The following is a 27,151-nucleotide window of genomic DNA, read 5'->3' as shown; positions in this document are numbered from 1 at the left end:
AATACTCACTAGCCCTAGGATTAGGTTACTCTAGACCCTACCCTAACAAATATTAAAACAACAAGACTAGACAGAATAAAACTATTATAAATGACTTTTAAGTCAAACTTCAAATCTCCAGGGAAAAAATGAAATAAAATCCCAACACTCAATAATGCAACCTATACAATGTCCAGCATCTAATAAAAAAAAATACTAGACATACAAATAAGGAAAATATTATCCATAAACAAGAGAAAAGGCAATTCAAAAAAGAAAAGAAAAGGCCTAGAGGAAGACAAAGACAAGACTTTATAACAGTATTATAGTACTTAAGGACTAAAAGTTGCATGAAAATAATGAGAAGATATATGATATAAAAAAGATCTAAATGATGCTTCTAGAGGTGAAAAATATAATATTTGAAATGAAAATTTCGCAAGGATGGTGTATCAGGAGATTGGAAAATGCAAAGAAAAGGAGTAATGACCTTGAAGTCACAAGCAATCAAAACAAATCAAGCTGAAAAACAGAGAGATAAAAAGCAGCAGAAAAAAAAAAAATAGAAACTCAGTTACCAACAGAGCAATGCCAAGATATCTAATATGCATGTATTTGAAGCTCTCTGTAAAAAAGAAGTCAGTTTATGGGGTAGGAAACTTCCAAAGAAACTATGGGAGTCAGAAATTTTCCAGATTCAGTGAAAATTGTACACATATAGATCCAAGAAATTCACTGAAACAAAAATAGAATAAAAATAAAGAACTACACCAAAGCCCATCATAATTTGATTGGCAGAGACCTGTGAAAAGAGAAAATCTTAGGACAGCAGAAAAAGGCCACAACACAAAGGGAGAAAAGAATTAGTGCTGACTTTCTTATCAGGAACCATGCAAACAGGGAGATAACAAAACAATGACTTTAAAGCACTGACAAAAAAGACTCAAACAATAAAAGAAATTCTGTTAATTTAGAATTCTATGTCCAGTGAAAATACTCTTCAACAATAAACTGTATTTACGGTTTAACAAAAGCTGAGGAAATCTGATTCCTCCATGTATAAGAAATGTTAAAGGAAAATCTTCTGACTGAAAAACATAATATCAAATTAAAACTCGAATCTAGGAGCACCTGGGTGGCTCAGTCGGTTAAGCAGCTAACCGTAGGTTTCCGCTCAGGTCATGACCTCAGAGTTGTGAGATCAAGCCCCAGGCCCAGCTCCATGTTCAGTGGGGAGTCTACTTCTCCCTTTCCCTCCCTCTGGGCCCCTCCACCCCCCTAAAATAAATAAATAAAATCTTAAAAAACAAAAAAATAAAGTTTATATTTTAATTTATTTAAATTATAATTCACAGTTTAAAGAAAAAAATAATTCAATATATTGTGAAATTATAACAGAAAAAAAATAAGTTCTACAACAACAAAAGCACAAAGGACAAGAGAGAGAAAATGAAAATGTGTTTTGTAAAATTCTTACTTGATATGTATCATGACACGACAGTATTCAAGGTAGATTATGATAAATTAATGATGCCCTAAGCTATATAACGTCGTTGGTGAGCATAGAGAAGGCAGATAGAAGAGTAATGAGAGCAAAAGTTGCACTACAGTGGATGAAGGAAGTGAAAGGGCAGAAAGGAAATGGGATCAAAAAATGGTTCCCTACTTCTACAAAAGTGTGTTTCAGGAAAGAAAGAAGAAACAAAGAAATAGTCACGTCTATGTTTCTGAATGTCATTTTCCTACCTGACTGTAAATTGGGGGTATTTACTAAGTACTTTGTAGCAAATAGATTCTCAGTAAGAAGTTCATGATGTCACCCATGTATTTCTGGGAAAGGAAAAGCTGACTTAGAGAAAAGTACATTTCATGAACTAGTTCATGTATTATATAAAAGCAAAGATCTTGATTGCGGTATAGAATTGAAATGTGTTTTGCAGTCTTGTTTTTGCTCTGTGCATAACTTGGCTCTATTTCCTGGTTCTGGTTCACTTATATCTCTGTGTCACCTTGTGTTTTACTGTTTAAAAAAAAAAAAGAAAGAAAGAAAAAGAAAAGAAAAGTCCAACTCAGCAGTTCCTTTTTCTTAAACTGCTTCAGTAACCAGCAGTTGCCACATTAAAAGCTGTAGCTGGAAGATTATAAAAATAGCCTAATGCTTCCTAGCAGGTAACTACTTTTGAACCAGTTCTCCTTTCAGGGATGTAGTGAGGTCAAATCAAACAGCCAAGGAAGGACAGGCTATGAGAGAGAAGAAAACCGGTTGACATTCAAAGGGCAAAAGTGCATTGTGTTTGGAATGTTTTGTGTAAATGTTAAACAGTGCCCACATTTAACCACCTGCTTCTTGTTTAGAAGAGTTCAAACGAACAATTTCAAGCACAATTGAGTAACACTCAAAAGAAAATCAAGTGTAATTTCCTAAGTTGCTGAAGCAAGGGTTCTTCTATGAAATCACCATTAGTATTTCTAAACCCAATTTGATTATATTTGAAATGTACTGCACACAGTTCAGTGGCACCTGGAAATCTTTCATGCGGAGATGGAATTATGAGGAAGAACTTTTCAAATGATTTATTGTGTGTGTGTGTGTGTGTGTGTGTGTGAGAGAGAGAGAGAGAGAGAGAGAGAAAATTCATAGTTGCAATAAAATGAAGTTTATAAGAATGAAATCTTTCATTTCTTTTTTATCTTTCTTGTGAATATAGCCTGCTTTTAAGACACATGAAAGAGGAGAAAAAAGCACCATATAAAGACACCTACATCATACCAACTGTACAGCTCATCTTAAAATTCTTCACCTGAGTGCCTGGGTGGCTCAGTGGGTTAAGTGACTACCTTCGGCTCAGGTCATGATGCCAGAGCCCTGGGATCAAGTCCCACATTGGGCTCCCAGCTCCATGGGGAATCCGCTTTTCCCTTTGACCTTCTCCCCTCTCATGCTCTCTTTCACTCTCTCTCTCAAATAAATAAGTAAAATCCTTAGGGGGAAAAAAAAATTCTTCATCTATCTGCTATGTCTAAACATCCACCAATTAGGGAGGAAAGGTAATGGAGGAATCTTCAAGTCTCTTTGCTATATCTCCTAAGAAGGTAACTTTTTAAATTCCTTTATTAAATGTAAGTACACCTTTGTTTTATTGTGCTTCACTTTATTGCACTTCTCAGATATTGTGCTTTTTAAAAACTGAAGGTTTGTGGCAACCCTGTGTTAACTGAGTCTATTGGTGCCAGTTCCCTGACAGCATTTGCTCACTTTGTGCTTCTGCGCCATATTTTGATAATTCTTTCAATATCTGAGAGTTCTTCACTATTATTATATGTATTACGGTGATCTGCAGTCATAAACTAGGACTTGCAGAAAGCTCAGATGATGGTTAGCATTTTTTAGCAATAAATTATTTTTCAATTAAGATATTTACATTGTTTTTTTAAGACATAATATTAGTGCACACTCAAAAGCCTCCAGGATAGTGTAAAAAAACTTTCATTTGTACTAGGAAACCAAAAAATTTCTTTGTCTCATTTTATTATGGTATTTGCTTTATTGCAGTGGTCTGAAATCGAACCCGCAGTATTTTGAAGTATGCCTGTCCTAACTTTCCACTACCATTGCAGCTTTAAAATCTCAGTCTCCCTCAAAGGCAAGATCAAGTTTAAATGCTATAATCTAAACCTTATAAAAACCCTCCATTCTACTCCTCTAACTTACTCACTGCCTTGATCATCCCTGTCGTTTTTTCAGACATTTTTCCTACCAGGGACTTCTCTGTTCCACTTACAAAAATCTTTCCCATCCTACAGTATCAACTCCTTAATTTTCTTGAATATTCCAATGTAACTCATACCTCATTTCTATGCCTTTGTGATCACTTCATGTCTGTAACCACACTCTGCCTTTGTAACTTTTTTCCTTATGACATCTTTTCTGTTACTAGCTTCTGAGGTTAGATAGGCTATTTGTGTGCCTGCCTTGTGTTCCTTAAACCAATTATCTTCTGAAATGCAGGAGCATTTCATATTTTTTTCTTAAGAGCACCTACATCAACTGCAATGATATTATGTGCTTGGCAGCAATGTTGGATAAAGATTTGTTGACTAACATTTGAGATGGAAAGAATTTGAACCTATCTTAACTATAGGAGTGATTGATGGTAATTACAACTTTGTTACATATAGCATTAACAAAAAGAAAAAAAAAACTTCTCCATAGAAGAGTTTTTCTCATTAAACAGATTTTAAAGAAACTATTCAAAGTTCAAATACTCTATTTAACCACAGCATATGCCCAAAGTCATTGAACATTTCCTTAAAATTGCACCTGCAGAACACCCCGTAAAACAGCCTAGATTTAGTTATTCCCCAAACTCAAAGAATCTATCCTAAGGGAATAAAAGTGGACTATCCACTTTTAAGTTCACTCATTAGGTAAATTATTTCATCATTGTGAATGTTAATCAACTTTTGCTCACATTACTGTTAAAAAATAAAAATGCTGAGAGTTTATTACAAAGTTACAACCAAAAATACCAACTACTACCAGGCCTGCTGAAACAAAAGTATTTGTCTTATTTCAGGCATGGGTTTCACAATCCAGATTGACAAAGATAATATTTTTGCTTTTCTCTACAACTCCAAGAAAAATCTAATCATGAAGCCAAATGAGAGCCTGATTTAATGATTGTTGGGGAAGAATATTTGAGTGTGAATCTGGTTAGTACCTATTTAATGCAATGAGGACACATGAATAAGATTGCCCTCAACGTAGAAAAAGAAAACGAAGTGGAAGAACAGAAGAGCTGATACCAAAAGTAAAACCAATGCAGTGTTTTGCCTCTCTACACTAATGCCCGGAAAAAAATCCACCTTTGTAGGATTGAATGTATAAACCTCAAAACTAATTTTTTCATGTCTTTCTGCAACAGCCACTATGAATTTGGATAAACTATTCTTGGTTGAGTTTATAAGTGTCCTTTAAGGTTTATTAGACATGGGGGAGGAAATGGGTAAATAATGACTGCCACAGAGTGCTTCTTACTGTGCACAATATATAATTCTTAACGTTTTAAAACTACATCCTCAAGGGGCACTTGGGTGGCTCAGTGGGTTAAGCCTCTGACTTCAGCTTAGGTCATGATCTTAGGGTCCTGGGATCAAGCCCCACATCGGGCTGTCTGCTCAGCAGGAGGCCTGCTTCCTCTCTGCCTGCCTGCCTGCCTACTCTCTGTCTGCCAAATAAATCCATAAAATCTTTTTTAAAAAAATGTTTAAACTACATTTTCAAACTTAAGTGCAAGGATCCCTAATATCAGAGATCTGTGATATAATGCCAGTTAATGTAAAGTACTATAAAGAAAAAGAAAACAGGCTAAATGGACAGTGAGTGATAAAGGGTGCAACTCTAGAAAGCATGGCAAAAAAAAAAAAGCCCATTTGGTTGATGGTATACTAACAGAGACCTATACTTACAACTATCTGTAGGAAGGACAGTCCAGCCAGAGGGAATAGAATGAATCCCCTGGACAGGCAGGTATATTGCAAGTTCAAGGAACATCAAGGAGCAGAAGACTGTAGAGCAGTCTGGAGGTGGGGAGATACCAGAAATGAAGGCAGAGTTGTCCAGTTCCATAACCTGAAGGTGCTTATAGACCACATGAGTGTTCAGGACTTTATCTAAATGTGAAGGAAGCTATGTTCTGTTTGAGAGTAGGCCTACCCAAAAGTCTTTCAATAAATGCCTAAATAAGTACAAGGAATTGTTACTCTACAGGAAAAATAAGCCAAAAACTATTGTGCTAACTTTCACATAGAGAAATGGTTATTGAAGAAGTTATAATGTTTATAAGAAGAAGCAAGTTCCTCTTCCAGGAAGGAAGGAGGGAAGGAAGGAAGGAAGGGAGGAAGAAAAAGTCCATTTGCAAAAAAGATTTAAATTTCCAAAACCCCTCCATTTACTGCAGGCAAATATAAAGACAATTTTAAAGTAACAGAACATAGAAACCAAAATATGACACATTTTCTTTTTATTTAAAATAGAGCTCTATATGCTTCACAGAAACAAGTGCAAGGAGTGATTGATTTATTAACTTTGCCACTTTACAAAACAATACATTTCCAGAAATGCATACATAAAAATATAACATTTAGGCAGATAAGTATTTACATTGGAGGCAGCTGAAAGTTATGCAATAATATTTAAAAAGCTTTAAAATAAATACTTTATGACTTACTGTTAGTAAATTTAAACATTTTGGTATGAAGGCTATCACTGAGTTCTTACTAAATTCTAAAATACTATTTTTCTAAAGAAAATAAGTATACATATTACTACAAAATGCATATTTCCATAAACTAGAAGCTAATGAAACATCTGAATATCATTCATTTCTCTTTGGAATTTAGAATTCTCTTCAGCTTCAACAATTAAAATTATAAATACTAAAATCACCATCTGCATTTTTTATACAATTTATTGCCCAATTCTCATTTTAAAACCTAATTTATTTCTTCATATTCCTTATATACATTCATTTGGGCCTGTCTGTTGAAGGGTATTATCTTTTTACATACCTATGAATATCAGCCAGCTTACAATAAGTCTTTACAACAGTGATTCTTTTCACAGTAGTTCAAGAGTTCAAGGCATGTTTTGCAATGTCAAAATGCAATGGTTTTGACATTTGTAATATGTTCTTAGGTATAAGAAAAGTCACACTACCAAAAGAAAAGTATAATTAGTATTAGTACTTTGAAAGTCAATCCAAAACTCTCTTTTTTTCTTTTTTTGAGATATGAATCTAATTTTCTGTATTTAGGACATTTTAAAGCCTCAAACACAGATCAAGTTTGAATAATATTCACCAGCCTAGGTTCAGAAGAGTACAAGAGCTTGACACTAGTGATTGTGGAAACAAACTAGAATTTAATATTTTGGGTCAAACACACCTTATATAAATAGGAAAAAAAGAGTTGGAATCTGGAAAATATTTAATTACTTGTCTTTAGCCTACTGAAGGAAATGGAGATACTGGTAAATTTCATTTTATACCTGCCTTAGTTACACAGAATTTAGGCATGTAGTTACCTCTTCACAAGCAAAGTCAATGAACAAGTTTGCACACGGAAATAAAACTCAACAGAGATATTAAATGAGGGCCCACATGTCTTGCTTCAGATTATCTGGGTTGAAAAATTAAATCGACAGATTGAACACAGAGTCTCTTTCACTCTTTTAGAAATACTAGGATGAAAATCTACAGAATTTTTTCCCCTAGGTTCTCTAGTCAATTTGCAGATGTCAAGAAGCATTTTGGAATATTTAATGATCATTCTCTGAGGTTGTAGAAGCGGGACCCTTTTTCTGAAGATACACAGCATGTAAGATATTTTTCTGAAAAATATAAAAATATTCGAGTTGAGGAGCCAACTGCGGGTTAGATTTTAGCTCCAATCTTCCCTCAAAGGAGAGGACTTATGCAGGACACTACATAGCCTGCTCAATCTGGCGACACTCAGTAGAAGGCCCATTTCCTAATACATTCAGATTCTCAGTGGTACTGTTGACATTCAGGTTCATGTAGCCCATGTACAAATCTTGCAGTTAAAACTGTTAGATCTGCAGAGAAAACTTTCTTGCACAATAACAGGGACCAGCGATAAGAAAATACAGTCATATCAGAATATATTAAAGTCTAAGATGAGACAGTGTGCCTATGCTCCCAAATGTTGTGTTAATCTATATCTGAATTAAGAAGGACGGGAAGCTTTTAATCAAGGGAGTTTAAAATGGGGATGATTAATTTCCATACAATCTTATGTTACAAACCATATGCCATAACAGCTTAATTTAAAAGATGGCCAAAGCAAAACAAAGCGATTGTATGAAGCAGCAGAAATAAATTTAGCAATTCCATTGGGAGACAAAAATTTCACATTCTCTGTCCAAAGTCATCATCTTTGAAGCGGAATTGGGCATTAAGGCAAAAGTAGACATTCCTTGTATGTTAGCTAAAAGCTAGAATGTAACTTGACTGGTAGTCTTTTTAAACTGTGAAAGAAAATTTTCTCTGCCATTAACAAGTCCTCTCTTCATTGTGCCAAATGAAAAACCACTGGAAAAGGCACAAGACAAAACCTCTCATACGTGGTTATGGCAAATTACAATCTTGCCAGGAAGTTCAATGTGGAGCAAATGTGAACATGGGCTAGAAGAACAGAAATTACAGAGTGACTGGAACTGATGATATCCGGCAAAGATTTTTTTAATGTATCTAAAGAAAATGAATAAAGAAAATGTAATGAGAAACTGAAAAGAGGGAAGATAATATGCTACTAGCCATGGTCTGAGATTGAAAGGCTAATCGTCTCCCGCTCCCATTGCCAGGCATAAAAAGAACAATTGTTACCGAAAAGGGAGAAACAGAGGCATGAAGTGTCTCATCGTTACTTGCTACTTGTGCAAAGAAATACTACGTTCTCCCAATTCCTAAATTTTATTCAGTACTTCAGTGGTTGCCTACCTAGCTTGACAATTACTTTACAACTTTTCCCTGGTCTGTTTTAGCTTTTAGCTCTTCTCATTGACCCCACTAGGAATGAGCAAAATATTTTAGCAGGGGAGAAAAAAAAGAGAGAGAGAGAGAGAGAAAATTGAGATTTGATCAACACAATTAAATGATGCATTCTATCAGTGTACATTCAAGGTAGGTTTAGAGGCATGTTAATAATTTTTTAATTAGCAAATGTTGACTGTGGTAGGGTCCTGGTGTGGGAGTCACCACTGCGTTTGCCTATCAATTCTGCTAATAACAAGCAGTCATGTAACCTTTGATCCTTGGTGTCTCTATCTACAAAATATGGAAATTAAATTATAAAACCTCTTACATTCTTTATAATTTCCAAGTTCTGGTTTTTGTGTTTTTGTCTGTGACACATCTGAAATAACTTAGACCACCAAAGGATTCCCTTTCATGAGAAGGCTAAATATTAGAGTGATTAAGCTAAATGATGTCTAGTTGCTTTTTAAATTAGGGACTAAATATAATTTTGGAAAACAGTAGGGAATATTTTAAAAGGAGGTGAGAAAAATAACAAAACATAAAAGCAAAGCTAGGAGAAAAAAAGAGTGTCAAATATTGGAAAATTTGCATTGACATACTTTGAAAAACTGCCTATTATGGAAATTCTATTTAATATTAACATTTTTAATGAAACTTTTGTATTCCAACCAACATCTTTTCTTCTGTTTAGAAGAAGCTGTCAGAAGCAAAGGGATGACTGTCATCACTAAATCGTACCTAAAGTCCCTGTAGGTATTACCTTATGGAGGGAGCTAATACAGAGCAGTGCCAAACACAGCAGAAGCATGTTTCATGAAAGAAGGTATTTAGAATATCTTCAAAAACCATAATGACACCATTTTAAGAAATGAATTCTTAAATATTTTCAAGTGACCTAAAATGCTATATTTGTAAATTTACTTAAAGTGATGCTTATTGAAATAATCACACACCATGAACTTGACTCACTTGTTACTGTTACTTTCTCAATTTCCTGATGGGACATAAAATGTCCATACTTTAAATACATTTATTGAAACAAAAAACATCTCCCTGGGTGGCTCAGATGGTTAAGCATCTGCCCTTGGCCCAGGTCATGATCTCAAGGTCCTGAGATGGATCCCCACATTGAGCTCCCTGCTCAGCAAGGAGTCTGATTCTCCCTCTGCCTCTCCCCTCAGCTAGTGCTTTCTCTCTCTCTCAAATGAATAAAATATAAAAAAACAAAAACAAAAACAAAAAAACCCTCTATATATATTTTAAATAAGTAATCAAAAAATATTCCCTGCTAAGAAATTTTAAGTTGAATTTGATACAATGGCAAACGTGGGCTTCCTGCTTTCAGATGATGATTTCTCAGTAGGTTCCCTGGTATTTTTGCGTAAACTCTAAGACAGCCCTGAGTTTTCTCTGCCCCAGTAAGTCACATGGTGGCAAATTTCAGCACAGTTAGTAGTTCTGTTTAATAATTCTACTAAAGTAGAAGTATTAAGAATAATAAATTCTTATGGAACTTGTAACCCAATGAATCTATTGTAGATATTCATTTTAAAATAAAAGCTGATTTTGAAGTCTTCAGACACTGCAACCAGGTTACTATTTTCATACAATCATGGAAATTTAAAATGCAAAGTTAATTGAAAGTATAAAGATGAAAAGCAAGTGCTATGCCTAAAATAGTGCACGACACAGTCATGTTTCACTTAACTTTCAAGTCAGAACATAAATTAAGAATTCTAGATGTGACATGCCAAATATTTTAGACAGAGAAGAAAGCACACAACATAATTCGTACCAATTACACACTTAAACGTGTAGCTTGAAGGCAACAAGTTCATGCTGTAATATTGACAACACATAATGTTTCCCTTATTTTAAAAAGTGATGCTGCATAGAAACCCCATCACCACTTTATACAGTACTGGCATTTCATAAATAGCAATTTCCCAAGCTTTATATTATACCCAAAGTCAAAATATTTGAAAGGAGCAAAGAACACTGACACATTGAGTCTAAGAATATTTTTTGCTTATCACACAATTCAAAAGAAATAAATATTACACAATGACACTCCATCAAAAACAAATAATATGAAGTTTAACAGGAAAGGTATATACAATAAATTTATGCTCTAAACTTTATCCTGTTCTTGTGAGCATTTTCTATTTATAATCATGTTGAGAGTTAAGAAAAATTAGAACTTTCATCTTTTTTTAATCATTTTTGTTAACCTAACTCTTTTCTTAAGAAGTGTGTTTGGTAATTAAGATGTAAGACCAGTCAGTTAGAAATTACAGTAAACTAACATGAAAACAAGAAAAACATCTCAAAATGTACAAATTTCTCTAGAGTAAAAGTTGAACCAATAAGAATATGGAGTTCTATTTGGACACACCCAAATAAATTATAAAACATAATGTAGAGGAAAATTGAAATGTTAAAACATTCTCTAAACACTGAAATAAGTATATTCACCCAACATAAGTGAATAAAACAAGAAATATTATTCTTATTTATTTGAACAACCATTTAACTATAATACAACCATAGTAAATAAATAATTTCATTTTCATATATTCAAATACAACCTATAAGAAGTCAGATCACCCCTTCCCATAAGCTCTTTTTAAAATCCCTTCCCATATGCATTTTAAAAAACTGATTATATAATTAGATTGTCTGCACTGGCCCAATAAATATACCTTGTAAATGTTTTGCAAATTGAAAATAACTTCCAGAACCCACTGTTGTATGGAACTCAAGACTTCCTACATTGTCAATTTATTTCCTTCCCACAAACCAATACCTACATCGTTGTTCCCATTTCCAAATGAGTTTCTAAAATCCCTGAGGGCAGAACCTATGATGCATCTGTTCTCTACTGACCCCAATATTATGGCAATGAAGATAAGGGGTCCCCTATCTTATTTAATGAATGGATGACCACAGCTGTCAGATATTTGCCCTTGATTATCTCATTCCAATCAAATGAAGGTGGGTTCAGTAACATATTTCCATAGTGAAATGAACTATAATCACTAGATTGTTCTCTGCACGAAAATACATCGCTATATCCTTTTGAACACTGTTACCTAAGCTATGTTTTGTAGAACACTAAAATGTGGGACAGTAAAAAGGTTTTCCCTCCTCTTAACAAAAAGATTCCATGATCAAATAATTTGGGAAATCTAATTAAAAGTAGCTCCCACAACATTTCTTTATTGCTAGATTCCTCAAAGTACAAGATATACTAATGTATACTATCACTTTTTAAGAATCTATCAAAGAATGCTTTTGGTCTTGGAATGTCTCAACAGAAGAACGTTCTAAGGATCAAAGCTTAGGAATCAGTGCTGTAGAACAACAAAAGATACCATGTTAAATCTCCTTTACCCAAGCAGAATTACAGATTTGAAGGAAAGATTCAGTGTTGCAAGTATTATTCAGAATTCATCACTTCTGTCTCCACAGGAAGTAGAATAAAAGCAAAAGTACCATGAGCCTTCTTTTGCATTTACTTGCTCATTTTGAAAAGGTAGGGAAATAGCTATTTACAGTTCCTGAAGAGTTCTCTCATCTTTTCTCAAAATATTTTCTACTTCCTCCTCCCTCTACTTCCGATATATTCTTTCTAAGTGTGTATTCCAAAAGCAGTGGGAATCTCTGAAATAAATCTTAAAGACCCCTCCTAACAATGCATCTTTATACATGATTAATCTCTGGAAGTTTTCAGAAAATGTCAATATTTATCTCACAAATAGTCAGACTATGAAATCTCTATGAGGAAAACGTCAAGGGATATTGTCCTCAGAGTTCATGCAGGCCCATTATGATTGGGCAGAATGACCCACGTGGTCTTCTGTTTAACTAAACCATGAATACCACCATGAAAGCTGTTGTTTCTGCCTAAGGAGAAAAGTACTATATGGGAATTAATGGGAAAGCAGGAAGTTAGCTAAGTCTACAACTGTGAGTTATCACAAGATTTGGACCTAGTGCCAGCTCCACCACTGGTTATGTGACTTTCAGGAAGTCTCAATGTTCAAGCTGTCCGATGTCTCATTTGTAAATGGGAGGAAGTAGCAATCGTAGTGGCTTTCATACTGCTTTGGGGGCTGCTGTGGTGGCGGGTTATGAAGAACAGGATAGCAGGTAGAAAGGAGGCCAAGCCAGTGGCTACTGGGACCTCAGTTCTATCTTCCAACTGAGCGGCTCCCCTTTTAAGTGTTTTAGACACTGAAGTTCAGGGCAATATGTAATCTTTTTCAAAGACCCTTCTTAATTTAAAAAAAAAAAAAAGAAAAAGAGAAAAAAGAAAAGAAAACCGCAGATTATATAATCTAAGCTTCTGCTGAGATAGAACGTGCTCTAGTTCACACTTTTCATGAAGGTGTTTTCATCTCAGGAAAAAAAAAGCTTCTACATTTCCTTTTCTTCATTCATGTGTTTTTGATTCAAGTAAAATAAAATCTTAATGACTTGTATTAGTTTTATATAGCTTATTTTATATTCTTGCAATATCTCTCTTATTAAATAAAAAGATGAACTGATGTGGTGCGTTTCAAAAGAAAAGTAAAGACAACACAGAGATGGGATGAAGTCAATTCCTGCCCATGCCTGACTTCAGTTATTTTTTCCATGCTGCCTTCGGGCTCTTAAATACTGTACTGCATTATCGTTGAGGTAGAACGACAACCAAAAAAGGCAGAAACATTCACATAAAGAGGGAAAATGAGGAAAAAAAAAAAAGCTGTAAGAGATTTCTTTTTAACAGAATCATCATCATTAGGCTTTGCAGTCTTCTTTGCCACAAAGTTGAGAGATAGTCTTCTTAATACGAAGGGCCGTTAGGCGGGCTGCCCCATTGGCATACCAACATTCCCGCATTATTCTCCCCATGACTCGGAGGGCCTTTAAGAGAGAAAAATATCAAACACTTTAGCTAGTCACACAAACACAGTCCAAGAGAAGCATAACCACAAACCCAGGAATTGATGCTAAGCTCTGACGAAGAAATCGTAAATTTAAAACGATATCAGAAGATCAGGACCAAACGTCTTTAAAAATCCGGTCAACACACACACATTAACCTTATGGAGACTAGCTTTTAATTGAAAATTCAATCACTGATTTCTGGGAATATGGTAGAGTAGCTCTCTTTTAAAATCCTCTGAGAAGGGACATGAAAGACAAAAAGGCATACAGGATGAGTTGCACATTCCTTGATCTGGATGTTAAGTACATACACACATACTCTTTTTGTTACTCATTGAGCTGCATATTAAGATTTGTGCATTTGAACATTTAATTTATGCCATAATAAAATAATGACCTGGGTGTAAATATCAAAAATTTGAATAAAAAAATAGTATAAGTGAGCTGCTAAATAAATAAGATAAATACTCAGAGTCGAAAACAATCAGAGAACACAGGAATCTGGAGATGGAAGAAATCACTGAACCAGCGTCCACCCTGGTAACATCTGCTGATCTCACAGTCTAGACTTTCAGAATTGATGAACAACATGGGAAAGACAGGAAACGCCATCAAAACACCCAGGAAGTATCAGGTCAAGATGTTTTCAAAGTCCTGGATATACAGGAGAATCAGTCTTATAAGGAATTTTGTAAAGAATATTATCTAAATCTTGATTCTTGGTAAGAAGAAAAATCAAGCCCAGGCCTTAAAATTTTACAGTAAGCCTAAGCTCAAAACAAAAAGTCACAAGACAGCAGAAAATAAAGTATCATAAGCAAGAATCAATTGAAACAACGAACAGTAAAATCAAATCCATCAAAACATTAGATGCTAGAATTAATGCCCTAGAAGAATTAATGTCCTAGAATGACACATGAAGAGATGCTCAACATCACTACGCATCACTCCTAGGTCCTTCTAAAAAATCAATTTAAATAAAATACATTTAAAGAATGCACATTAAGAAATCAGAAAATGATCTTAGAAGGAAGCTCTGAGGGGCACCTGGGTGGCTCAGTGAGTTAAGCCTCTGCCTTTGGCTCAGGTCATGATCCCATGGTCCAGGGATCGAGCCCTGCTTCGGGCTCTCTGCTCAGTGGGGAGCCTGCTTCCTCCTCTCTCTCTGCCTGCCTCTCCACCTCCTTGTGATCTGTCTGTCAAATAAAAAATTAAATCTTAAAAAAAAAAAAAAGAAGGAAGCTCTGAGAGGCAAAAAGGAACATTGAACAAAGAAAATGATAAATACCTTCTTAAGTTTAAATAAGTAATAGTGGTATAAAATTGCACTATATCTAATACATAGGATTAATACAGAATAAAATAGAACTAAAATATTGGATTAAAATGGACAAAAATTGCTTTTATCAGCAATGTACAAAATTGATCACATAAAAAATGACTATGTTAGTTCTATTCTAGGAATGTATGATTGGTTTAACAGTGGAAAATTTATAAACGCAATTTATCACATTAAGAGACAAAACTAGAAAGGCTATATCATTACCTCATAGGTAGGAAAAAAGCTTTTATCAAACAAAGTCAGTTTTTATTTAATGTGATTAAAGTTTTGACAAACAAAACCTACAATGAACAGCATGCTCAAAGGAGAAATGTACAAAATTTTAAGGAGTAAAACATGGATATCCTTTACCAATTTTTAAGCAACACTATACTGGAAGTCCTAGAAACTCAAGAAGAAGTAAAGAAAAGGCTTAAGAATTTGTCCCAGAACTCTCATTATTTGGAGATATGATCATCTATGTGGACACCCCAAAAGAATCTACAGTTTTATACTCTAAGACATTTTCCCCCCACATATGCACATATATATATACACACATATATATAATGTATGTATATATTATAATGTATAATGTATGTGTATATATATACACACACATATATGTATATATATCAACATTGTTTAAAAAATATTGAAATCACACATAAGACAATCAACAATAAGAACCCATATAATGGACTACTGCACTGATATGAGCATGAACAGATTATAGCTACATATATAAATCAAAGTGAATAGAAATTAAGAAGACTATCTACAGTAAGTTTCAATAATATGTTTCACAGGGCGCCTGAGTGCTCAGTTGGTTAAGTGACTGCCTTTGGCTCAAGTCATGATCTTGGAGTCCTGGGATCAAGTCCTGCATCAGGCTCCCTGTTCAGCAGGGAGTCTGCTTCTCCCTCTGACCTTCCTCCTTCTCATGCTCTCTCCGTCTCTCTCTTTCATTCTCTTTCTCTTTCTCAAATAAATAAATTTTTTTAAAAATCTAAAAAAAATAATGTTTCACAATTACAAAAAAAGTAAACAATATATTTTTAACATGAGTATATATATATATTTATATATACATATTTATACATTATATATATATATTTTCTCCTAAAGAAAAGCAAGGCAATAATATATAATCACTATTGTAATCTCTCAGAGCAGTATGGGATCTTTGTTCTATTTTTTAAACTTAGTAGTGAATTCACTGACTGCCACTTTATTATTATGCTTAAATTTTATATATGTTACATATTCTTTCATATACATAAAATTATTAACAATAGAAATAATTTAATTTAATTTCAATTTGGTTATAAATATTTCAAATTCTGCTTCTAAAATAAGTATGTAGGTAAGATATCTATACAAAATAGAAACATCAAGACATAATTCCTCCCTTAAATAGAAAAAGAATTGAATGAAACATGAAGGGGAGGGGAAATGAGGAGAAAAACTATTGTATGAAATAACCCTTATGATGAAGTCCAGCTAAAAGATGTCACTATAAAAAGACCTGAAAATTACAATTATGTATGGTAGAATATAACAGTAATAATGAGGTTGAGGGAGAGGAAAGCCATGAAACAGTTGTGGAATTAGTCAGATGGTTTGCAACCTTTCCCTCTTCTTCCCCTCCTTCTCCCTGTGGGAACTAGAAAAGTCTCTCGCTTCACAGAAGGCAGAACAAGCACTGGGATAACCACAATCTATGCCTATGACACGATGCTTACTGGATGCATTGTTGGTGATGAGAGAACAGTGGCCTCTGCCATGAGGAAGCTTTTCTGATTTAAAAACAGAAGCTCAAACTTTGGCAAATGTACGGGCTGCAAAGATGATCGAAAAATTGCAATACTCCTCCTTGCATGGACACTGACGACCAAACCTGTCTGTGCTCCTACAGTTACCAGACTCCTTGCAGGCAGATCGGGCCGTGTGACTGACTCTGGTCTGTGCATCATGAGCGGAAGTGAGGTGAGTCACCTGAAGCCAAAGCATTAAAAGCCATGGGTGACCCTCTAGCTCCTCTCTTTTCCTGACCTAGACACTTCCTGACCTAGACACTGTGTTGAGATAGCAGCATCCCAAGATCAAAGTTACCTGGACCATTGAATCACCACAGAGAGACACTTGCCTGACCCATAGGGGACTGTCCATAGCAAGAAACAGTCTTGTGTAAAGTCACTGGGATGCTTGTTGCTGCCACTTATCTTGGCGTTCTGTGTACATATGGCTGAAGGGAATAAAATCTTTTTGAAGACTGAAACAAGGACATATACTTATACATGTGGAATGAACTGGATGCCTAGATGAAGACAGTAGAACTGTATGGTCTCTGAAAATCTTCCCCGATACTTACCTCAAAATTATAACAGATAAAACATATGTAAGAACATAGCCTGGGGCACCTGGGGTGCGAGGTGGCTCAGTTAAGTGTCCGACTCTTGATTTTGACTCAGGTCATGATCTCAGGGTCAAGACATCAAACCTTGCACTGGGCTCCACAGTGGGCATGGAGCCTGCTTGAGATTCTCTCTGTCCCTCTCCCTCTGCCCCTTTCCTGAAACCCTGCCCCACTCCATTCCCAGCCAAAGAGGAAAACAGACTTACTTCACAGCTTTGCCACTGGTTTGGGATACTTGGCCGAAACTTCTGGTCACAAACAACCTTCCTCATTTCCTCTATTGAAGGATCTGAAGGCACCATGTCATAATAAGGCAACTGGTACTCCTCAACAATTCCTATAAGAAATTTGCATAATAAATTTCCCAGTATGAATAATAAACAAAGATGCTTATTTCAAAAAGAATACCAATTAAGTCCTCTAGGCACAAGTGGCATTCTGAGAAACTGGAAAGTCAGGTTTATGATAATTCTATATCACTATAAAACTAAGGATATAAATAAAGCACTCAGATGAATAATTATTACATATGTTCTAAAATACATATTATGAAAGTTTACATAATCTTGGAAATTATATAAATTTTATATAAAACATAAAATTATATCCATTTTACAAAAATATAATTTATACAATTACATAAAATTTTACAATTTTGTATAAACAAATTGCATGTATATAATTTTAATAATTATATAAAATATAATTGTATATTATAAAAATTATGTGAATACTGATTTATGTAAAATACCATTGTACAATTCAAAAGTAATGCCTAACTGCAAAATTTACAGCATGGTCCCATTTGGGAATGAAATATGTTTCTCCATTAAATAACCCTTTCAAAACAGGATAGTTTTCGCTTTTTGAAAATTGATAGGCAATCTTTTAAAAGTTGAGTTTCTTACATTTGGATTTTGGAAGTACTGTACCAGAGAATGTGCCAAAGAAGCAGCAAAGGTACTGAAGATGGACAGTTCAACACGAAGGTTCATATTAAAGAGTCTCAAAAAGAAATATCTGAACTTAATTATCAGAATATTACCTGGACTTGAGAATGTCTTCATAAAATTGTTTAAATTAACAGTCCTTTCAATTTAAAATATTTAATTTTAATTATTAATTAAAATACTTTTAAACTAATATTATGTTAACTATTTCAACAGTTAAAGAAAATTTAAGGACAATGAACAAAAAGCAGATCGAGAAGAATATTAATAGGAAATTTAAAAAGTTTATTACAAACATGTTTCAATCTTGCTATTCACCATGCACTGTCTTAAACTCTTTACATGTTTTAATTATTCCTCAAAAAACACTGACTAAAAGAGGTAGCATATTACCCCTACTTTACAGAATGAGGAAACTGAGGCACAAAGAGTCATCAGTTTGCTCAAGGTCAAAGAGCTAGTAAGTGGCAGATCTGGAACTCGGTCCCAGGCTCGAGGATTCCACTACAACTTTATTGCTGCTATAAACCGCTTCATTTTCCTGAATGGTTTCCTAACTTATTTGTGAATAAAAAGGGGAAAAGTATGTTTCCTCATTCAAAAGAATTTTACCCTTGTAAGTTTAAAAACATTTTTAACCCATTTTTTTTTAAATGAAATTGGTATAAGGGAAAATGATATCAATGCAAAATACAAAAACTGACAGTTGTCTGATAATGACAGCTCTTTTAGTGAACATTTACCCTGTCCTATGCTCTGTACTAATTAATTAATCAAATGAATCTGTTAAATCCTCAAAACCCAAGGGATCAGTTTTATTACTAATTTTACAGATGAGGGAAATGAGACCAGGTAACTTGCCTAAAGTCAGACATTCAGGAATTTGCTAAACCACAGCTTAGTGTTATGTCGGTCTCACTGGAAAGTGAAAACCCTAATCAGTTTTCTACCAGGAGGTAACTTTTCTCCACAGATGCCACAACTTCATAAACTGCATTTGTAGGGTTTCATCCTTTCAAAATCTTCCTCCTCTCATTATTAATCTCTAAACAACTAGGAACAGTAGAGTCAGGAAGTTAGTCTTCCTCTCCACCTCTGCCCTCCGCTTTCTCCCTTCCACATTCATTATCATAAGGAAAAAGCAACAACAGTAATAAAAAGCATACAAACAGGGCGCCTGGGTGGCTCAGTGGGTTAGCCTCTGCCTTCGCCTCAGGTCATGATCTCAGGGTCCTGGGACTGAGCCACGCATCGGGCTCTCTGCTCTGCAGGGAGCCTGCTTCCTCCTCTCTCCTCTCTCTCTCTCTCTCTGCTTGCCTCTCTGCCTACTTGTGATCCCTGTCAGATAAATAAATAAAATCTTAAAAAGAAAAAAAAAAGCATAGAAACAAAAACTGGAAAAACCTGAAAAATAGAAGACATCAAGTCCTGTGGCTTTTGGTAAATCATTTAACATCTTTGGGTTCAATTTCTGGTAGAAAGTAGGCATACAGCTAACTGCATACAAACTCAAGAAAATTTTCAAGTGCTTCGCAAAGTATCATTAAGAAAATCAGAATTATCAGAACTGTCACCCCCACCTGAGCAGTAATCATAATACAAAATCATCATCATATGTAGGGTGCTCCACTCTTGCCACGGGAAAGATAACACCAAAGGGCATTCTCTTAAATATTAAAAAAAAAAAATGATTCAATATAATGCTTAGAAAAAATACATAGAAAAAAATATCTTGTATTCACAGCATTGAGAAAAGACAGATACAAAGAGTATCTCCAATATCTTACCTCCAACTGAACACCTTCGGGCTATTTCCCAATAAACCAGACCAAGAGAATAGATGTCAGCTCGTTTGAAAGACTCAAAGATATTCACATTCATTGTATCATCCAGCATTTCAGGAGCCATATACCTTAAAAAAACATGCACATTCCAGATCCTCTGTATGACTTTATAGCAATCCAATAAAATACAACCTTAATAAATCCCCACATAAAATATAAATTAATAGCTTACATCAAATTTAAAAGTAGATTCAAGCCACTGTAATAAATTAAATTTATGTAATATAGCTATTGACTGAACTATAATTTTAAAAACATTTTAAATAAAACTAGAGGTCATCCTACTCAGGGTATCAAAGCAAGGTGCCAGGAGCCAAGTACTTGCAAAGGACAAGCTAGAGGGAAATGCAGTAAGCAAAGCATTCAATAGGAGAGATGGAACTCAACCTCCACCAACAAACATTGCCATGGAAAGTTCCTTAGGGCAAAGAGCATTTCTTAATCATCATGGTGGGCCCAGGACTCTAAAACAGTGCTTAGCAGCATTCCATAAACACCTTCTCTGAATGAACAATTCTACTATAAATTGGCTTCCAGAAATATATACACCTTATATAGTGGCTACAAGAAAATGACAGCCTTGTTCAAATAAGACTAAACCAAAGAAATCTACAGCCTATGGGACCTGATGGAGTCTAGCTGTCCTAGGGGAATTCTACAATTTCCCAGAGTATTAAGATGAGGATGCAAAACCCTCCCAAACTCTTAAAAGTTTTAGAACCTCTGAAGGAGTCTAGCATCCAAGGCTTCCCGGGGGGTTGGGGGTGAGGGGTGTCTGTGATGGGCAAACATTCCGATGGGCAAGCTGAAGTTTACTTTTTATAGGGGAAAGAAGAGAAGTCCCATAGGGTTTCCCAGCTTGAATAAACTGCCCTGAAGTGTTCCTGGTGTCATTAAATTGTCCTAGGGAACCAAGGGAAGGACTCAGAGGTTTGGGCTTGGAATCTTAAACATGGCTTGGAGGTCAACTATACCAGAAATCCCTTATTCCAAAGAGCCTTTGACAACTCCAGGAAAATGTTTTCATGTTTTCTGTCTTCAAGGTCAAGAACCCAGGAATTAATGTCAAAGTAGCATGAGCTTGATATTTGAATAAAAGGAAATGGAAGTACTCTGGCCATATGACCACAGGCTGGCCAGAACAAGAATCCACCAGAAATCCCATTACTAATGGGCCTGTGGTAATATATATGTCATATGTTCTGTTTCTCTCATATTTGTTCTGAGCCCTCAAAAATTCTGTTCCTTGAATGTGGAACTTGTGTCCAAACTCCTACTACCTCAATATACATCAATTTGGGAGACTTAAGAATAAGCACAATTATAGTAAATACAAAAACTGTTACATATTCTTAAATACGAAGGGAGTACAGTAGCACATGTATGTATTTATGTAGAGTCCCTCACTTATCTTGCTCAACACATTGACTGTATCTATTGTTTAGAACATTGAACAAATAGAACTAGCCCTGAGTTTCAGTTCCCTTATGAGTATAAAGGCTTTGGGGGAGCTATATACTGATGACATGTTTTTCCCCTCCTAGCCATGGGAAAATGTATTTCCGGAAACTGGCCCACTCAAAATAATGTATTTTCCACCATCCATCTCTACTGGATTCCCCACCCAGATAGCTACTGTCTGTATGACTAAAATGCCAACTGTCCTCGCTTTATAACCATTCTGTTACTGACTTCTCAATGACCCAGAGAAGACTCTTTGCTTTCCTCGGCCTAATGATTTTCCATTTGGACTCCCACCTTCACCCTCAAAACACCCACACACTCATCCCAGGATTTCATGTTTATGGCGCGGTCATTTGTCTGAGTGTGCCACCAGAGTTAGTGATCTTACCTTTTGGTTCCCACTTTAGGATTCTGAGGTATGTCAATTGTGTTCAGTACTGAATCATGCTTCACAGCCAGCCCTAAGTCTGCTATGGCACATGTTTCGCATTTTTTCACTAAGATATTCTTTGATTTTATATCTCGATGAGCAATAGCAGGTTTACCTATGAAGCATAAGAAAAGAATACACATTTTTTTTTCTTTTTTGTTGTTATTGTTGTTACCGAAGGCTGACTCTCCCTAAAAGGAATCACATTGAACACCTGGCTCAAAAGTCACCTCCAAAAACAGGTCTTCCCTGACCACACAGTCCACATCCCCTGTCAGTCTCCACAGAGTACGCCATTTTGCCTTCTTCATAACCCTTATTACTCCCTAAACTATACTGTTCATTCACATGTGTGTTTGATTATCTGTCTCTCCCAGCTAGACTGTAAGCTCCCTAAGGGCAGTGCCTGTGTGTTATTCATCAGCCTTCAGCATGTCATTGATGCTTAGTACACTAGGTGGCACTTAGTAGCCACTAGTACATATTTGTTGAATGAAAAGGGAAAGAATTAGTATTGCTACATCCACACAGCAAATATTCTCTTACAAAAAAGTCTCAAACTTCTACTACCTTGGACTAGCAGTTCTCAGAAGTAACCCCCAAATCCCTGGGAGTGTTTGATACTCTTTTCCAAATACACAGCTGTGGGATATTAACTTTTCTGCACATATTTCAATCAAAACATAAAGGAACAACTGAATGAAGAGCATGCATGAAAATCTATGCATTAAGTCAGACATTAAAGAGATTTGCAAAAATGTAAAAACAAAATCATATTTTCACTATATTGGTATTGTATTATTCAAAAAAATTTTTTTGAAACTTGTTTAATAATTATTAAGTAAATTAATAAATACTTTAACATTTTTTTTCAATTTTAGTTTTTAAAAGAGTAAATATTAACAGATAGAATGAAAATACACCAAAACCTCTGGGGTCTTCAATAATTTTTAAGAGTTTAAGGGATCATAAATGCAAATTTGGTAACCACTGCCCTGACTAACTAATGACTTTCTAGAGCAAATTCACTATTAGCTCAATAAATAGAAAAGACAGTGGGAATCATTTGATCTTTAAGTACTTTACATGTAAATATTTTTTTCAAGATAATATTACCATCTCCAATTATTTTAGCTATCAGAAGTAAACATTTTAAATTAGTTATATTCTCTGAACATAGAGCATTTGCCACCAAAGCATGATCTCCCAGGTGTATGTGCTAAATGACAAAGTTGGAGCCACTAAGTATAAAAATATTACTATGGCTAATATGCAAAAAGTGTGTAGATGAGAGTTGGCTATATTATAATATCCTCAGCTTTATAAAGTATCTCAGTGTTTCTTTACATTTGATAATTGTTTTTAATAAACTAAAATGCAATTAAACACTAAAACACAACTTGGTGTTTCTATCCTCATAAATAAGCAGGAAAAACTTAGAAAGAAAACACGTACCTTGTGTGCCAACGATCTCCATATGTAGGTGGGCCAGGCCACTAGCTATTGAAAGGGCCAGTTTGATCATGCCAGCCACGGTCACTATGTTTCTATTCAAATAGTCATATAAGGAACCCAGTTCATGATATTCGGAGACAAGCCAAAGTTGAGTCCAAGTACCATTATCTAAATGTGAAAAAGTCATTTTATTGCTATAAATATATGTTGAGAAAGAAACCAAAAGCTTTTACCAAATGTCAATATTTAAAGTAAAGCTGTACAGTTCACAAAGCAAAGTTAATTCCTTTAGTGAGGACGCTGATGGTCCAAATGAGCAAAGTAAAATTTCTCACTGTATCTCTGAAAATACTGATATGCTAGAACCTGTTGCATGTATCCACCAGAGCTACAGGAAGCTGTGAGAGTGATTCTGATTAAGTGAACAACTCCTTTCTTACTCTCTTTTTATACTGTTAGCACCACATTATAGGAGAAGCTACTGACAGATGTACTTGGGCTCAGTGTCGTGCTAAAATTACTCTGAGCTTTCAAGAAAGATTGTTCCAGTACAAACCAGAAATGCAACAAATTTACACAAAGTGTTATTAATGTAATAAAGACTCTAAAATTCTAAGAACGTTCAATGTTCTTCACCTTTCAAAATATGAAGTTGATGATTTTCCCCAAAAGTTAAGGTTAAGAGCTAAATACAGTTACTAGACATTTTCAAGTAATTTACTTCATTACCAAAAGCTAATCCAGCTTATAAAATATTTTTAGCAGAACAGAAATTAGCCTATAACTTCTTCAGGTATTAGAGTCCCTGGAGTTAGCTTTAGCTTTTGGAATAATATCTACAGCAGCTCTGAACAGTCCTGATCTGTTCCAACACTCAGAGAAAGGAAGCTATAATGAACATTTGCTATGGACTTTTTCTATTAAATGCTTTATGTACAAGAGCTACTCCTAATCCAAATATTTACTTTTCAAATCCAGTAGTGATAAAATTTCCCTGGAATACAAAAATCAACATAACATGATAAAGTTCAGTAATAAACTAACCATGTATTAAACTAATCCTTATTCTGACTCTGTCCCTGCTCAACACCAGTGGCTATCTTGTCCTCTTATAGCAATGTCTCTGTCAGACTGTTGACTAACCACAAAAGATTTAGAAATGAGGACGAAAGCAATGTTGGAGATCATTTGAAACCATGCACAAAGCCAGATAAGCCAGCGACAGAGGTAGACCAGTTAAACTGAAGGAGAGACAATCAAGAATGATCTCCCTTGGGCCTATTGCTTTATAATCAAATAAACATCATGATGAAATTAGCCTCATCAAGATGATCCTTATAACTAAAGTCATTACTGCTTTGACAACAATGCTAATTAATCTGATAAGTAGTTACACCTCAGCTTAATCTTAGGAAGGAAAAGGAAAAGTTCTTAGTTTACTAAGAAAGGTCTCATTTTCAGTAGTCTGGATATTTTTTCAAAGTACACAGAGTTAAGAATTTGGAAAGATCCTTTTTTGTTTATAGCTCATCTTTATCCACTTTATACCTGGGAAATCAGAAAACACATACTATCTGCAACATAATTATGGCCAAAATGTACAATAATTCTAAGCCTCTCTTTTGTCATCTAGTTAGTAATAATCAAGCTTATAATAGATAAAAATAACCACAGATTTTAATTTCCATGGGCAATGGTGTATCTCTGATATCCACAGATAATTTGTTTGTTTGTTTGTTTTTGTAATTTGTTTTTTAGATAGAGGTTACAGTCTCTACCTCACCAAAGTTCTTCATGAGTATTACTGATTCGAATTTTAAAAAATTGACTGGGTCATGTTTTGCTCGTCATTGTGCCCTGTTTCCCTTTGTTATGGGAACTAATGCACAATTAAGTAAGTAAAAGCCATGCAAAAAGAAGAAAGAACGCGTAAGTAATCCGCAAATTATACCCAGTCCCTGATTACTCAGGGATTTATACAATATTTTATGAAAATTGATTTCAATACCAAAACATTGAAGCTCTGTCTTGCTCCACAAATCTCAAAAAGTCATACTATTTGAGGTTGTTGACGCTCAGTCTCAATATAATTTATACTCAAAGTACATTAATAGAAAATTTCATTGAAATTGATTTGCTTGCTGCCATTCTGGTAATGCTCATAGAGAATTTGAGTCTTGGAATTGAAGCCTATTTATACAGATGAGAAGTACAGTCTTAGCAAAGGTAAATATTCAACTAGCAGTCACTGGTATGCCTGTCCCAGTTAAAATATTGAAATATTTCTGTCCTCATTGGTTAACAGCTGCTATTCAAAATTCCAATGTCATCCCTTTGCCCTAGACACCCAAAGCAACCTCCCCCACCTCCCACTCCACCCCCTGACAAGATGCCTCTCCAACTCTTCACGAACCAGCAAGTAAGCGATAAAAACTAGCACGTTTTTATCTGATTGGATGGTTCCTGTGCCATACCAGTCACCAAATATTTTAAGTGTCAGCCCAGCTATGGCGTCATCATGATTTCATGTCACTAATTTGCCCTGTCTTTATTGTATGGTTCTGTACATTTATCTGTGGAGAAGAGGAAAAGCATCTTCCATCCTCAATAAAGAAATTAGACTTTTATGTATTTTATTAAAACAAAGAAATTATTTATGGTGATCTGACGACGGACATGACATGTTTACTTGCTGAACCCAATTAGATAGAAAATACCTTTGTTGTCAGCAGCAATGAAACCAAGTATGTTTTCATGACGCAGCATAACCGTCTGATAAATTTCTGCTTCCCGAAACCAAGATCTTTCATCTCTGGAGGAGAAGATTTTTACAGCCACATCTTCCCCACACCATCTTCCATGCCAGACCTCACCAAATCTACCTTTTCCCACTATCTCTTGAAGTACGATCGTCCTTGCAATTGTTCTTTGAACCAACAGAGGTAGACCTAACCAAAGAAAAGATGGAATTGATGAGTACAAACAAGGAAGTGTCAGGAAAGAGCTATCATAATGATTATTATTTTCACACAAAAAGGCAAACATTGAAGCACTTTCATAATTTTACCGATTTTGAAGAAATAAGGACCATTGTATCAAACTTTTAGGTCAAACCTTTCTCAAAAAAAGAAAAAAAACAAAACACTCCAAATTCCTCATATGAATTTCTCTTCTCACATTCCCAAATAAAGATTTCTTGAACATAGCCTGCTGCTACAGATATCTGATTTTCAGAATTGCTGGAAATTTCCCTGATTTGCCCACGAAAGCCAGTCAGGTTACTAAATACACAAAAGTTAAAAAAAAAAAAAAAAGCCATCAGCCTCTAAAACAAAATGCATTGTTTCTAGTACAACTGGGGAGCAGAAGAATTCCTTGTGAATTTTTTCAAAAACCAAATTAAAGGGCCACCTGGGTGGCTCAGTGGGTTGAGGCCTCTGCCTTTGGCTTGGGTCATGATCCTGGAGTCCTGGGATGGAGCCCCGAGTCGAGTCGGGCTCTCTGCTCCACGGGGAGCCTGCTTCCTCTTCTTTCTCTCAGCCTGCCTCTCTGCCTACTTATGACCTCTGTCTGTCAAATTAATAAATAAAATCTTAAAAAAAAATTAAAATGGCAAAGTGAAGAATCAGATTCAATAATCAAGTGAGATAATTATGTCACACTAAAAAAAGCAAGGCATCATCATAGAAAACACCAAATGGACATTCTTTGTGAAATAAAAAAAAATTCAAAGAAAATATATTCCAAGTGTATGTTAAAAGTTTAGATTCTTTGAACCAATAACCCCACCTCTAGA

General features: G+C 35.1%; 1 protein-coding gene across 1 annotated transcript in view; it reads right to left on the bottom strand.

Moving 5' to 3' along the window:
* Window positions 1–13,205: 13,205 nt before the first annotated feature.
* Window positions 13,206–27,151, bottom strand: part of ACVR1C (activin A receptor type 1C) — a 75,515-nt gene continuing 61,569 nt past the window's right edge. The window contains exons 4-9 of the mRNA XM_082690943.1: window positions 26,073–26,303; window positions 23,356–23,523; window positions 21,859–22,015; window positions 19,950–20,074; window positions 17,419–17,549; window positions 13,206–13,448 (exon numbers count right to left, since the gene is read on the bottom strand). Coding sequence (XP_082547069.1) covers window positions 13,323–13,448; window positions 17,419–17,549; window positions 19,950–20,074; window positions 21,859–22,015; window positions 23,356–23,523; window positions 26,073–26,303 — 938 coding nt within the window. The 3' untranslated portion in view covers window positions 13,206–13,322. The remainder of the gene's footprint in view (window positions 13,449–17,418; window positions 17,550–19,949; window positions 20,075–21,858; window positions 22,016–23,355; window positions 23,524–26,072; window positions 26,304–27,151) is intronic.

This window comes from Mustela nivalis (genome assembly GCF_964662115.1).
Source record: "Mustela nivalis genome assembly, chromosome: 11".
Taxonomy (NCBI): domain Eukaryota; kingdom Metazoa; phylum Chordata; class Mammalia; order Carnivora; family Mustelidae; genus Mustela; species Mustela nivalis.
This window is presented reverse-complemented; position numbering and strand designations above follow the sequence as displayed.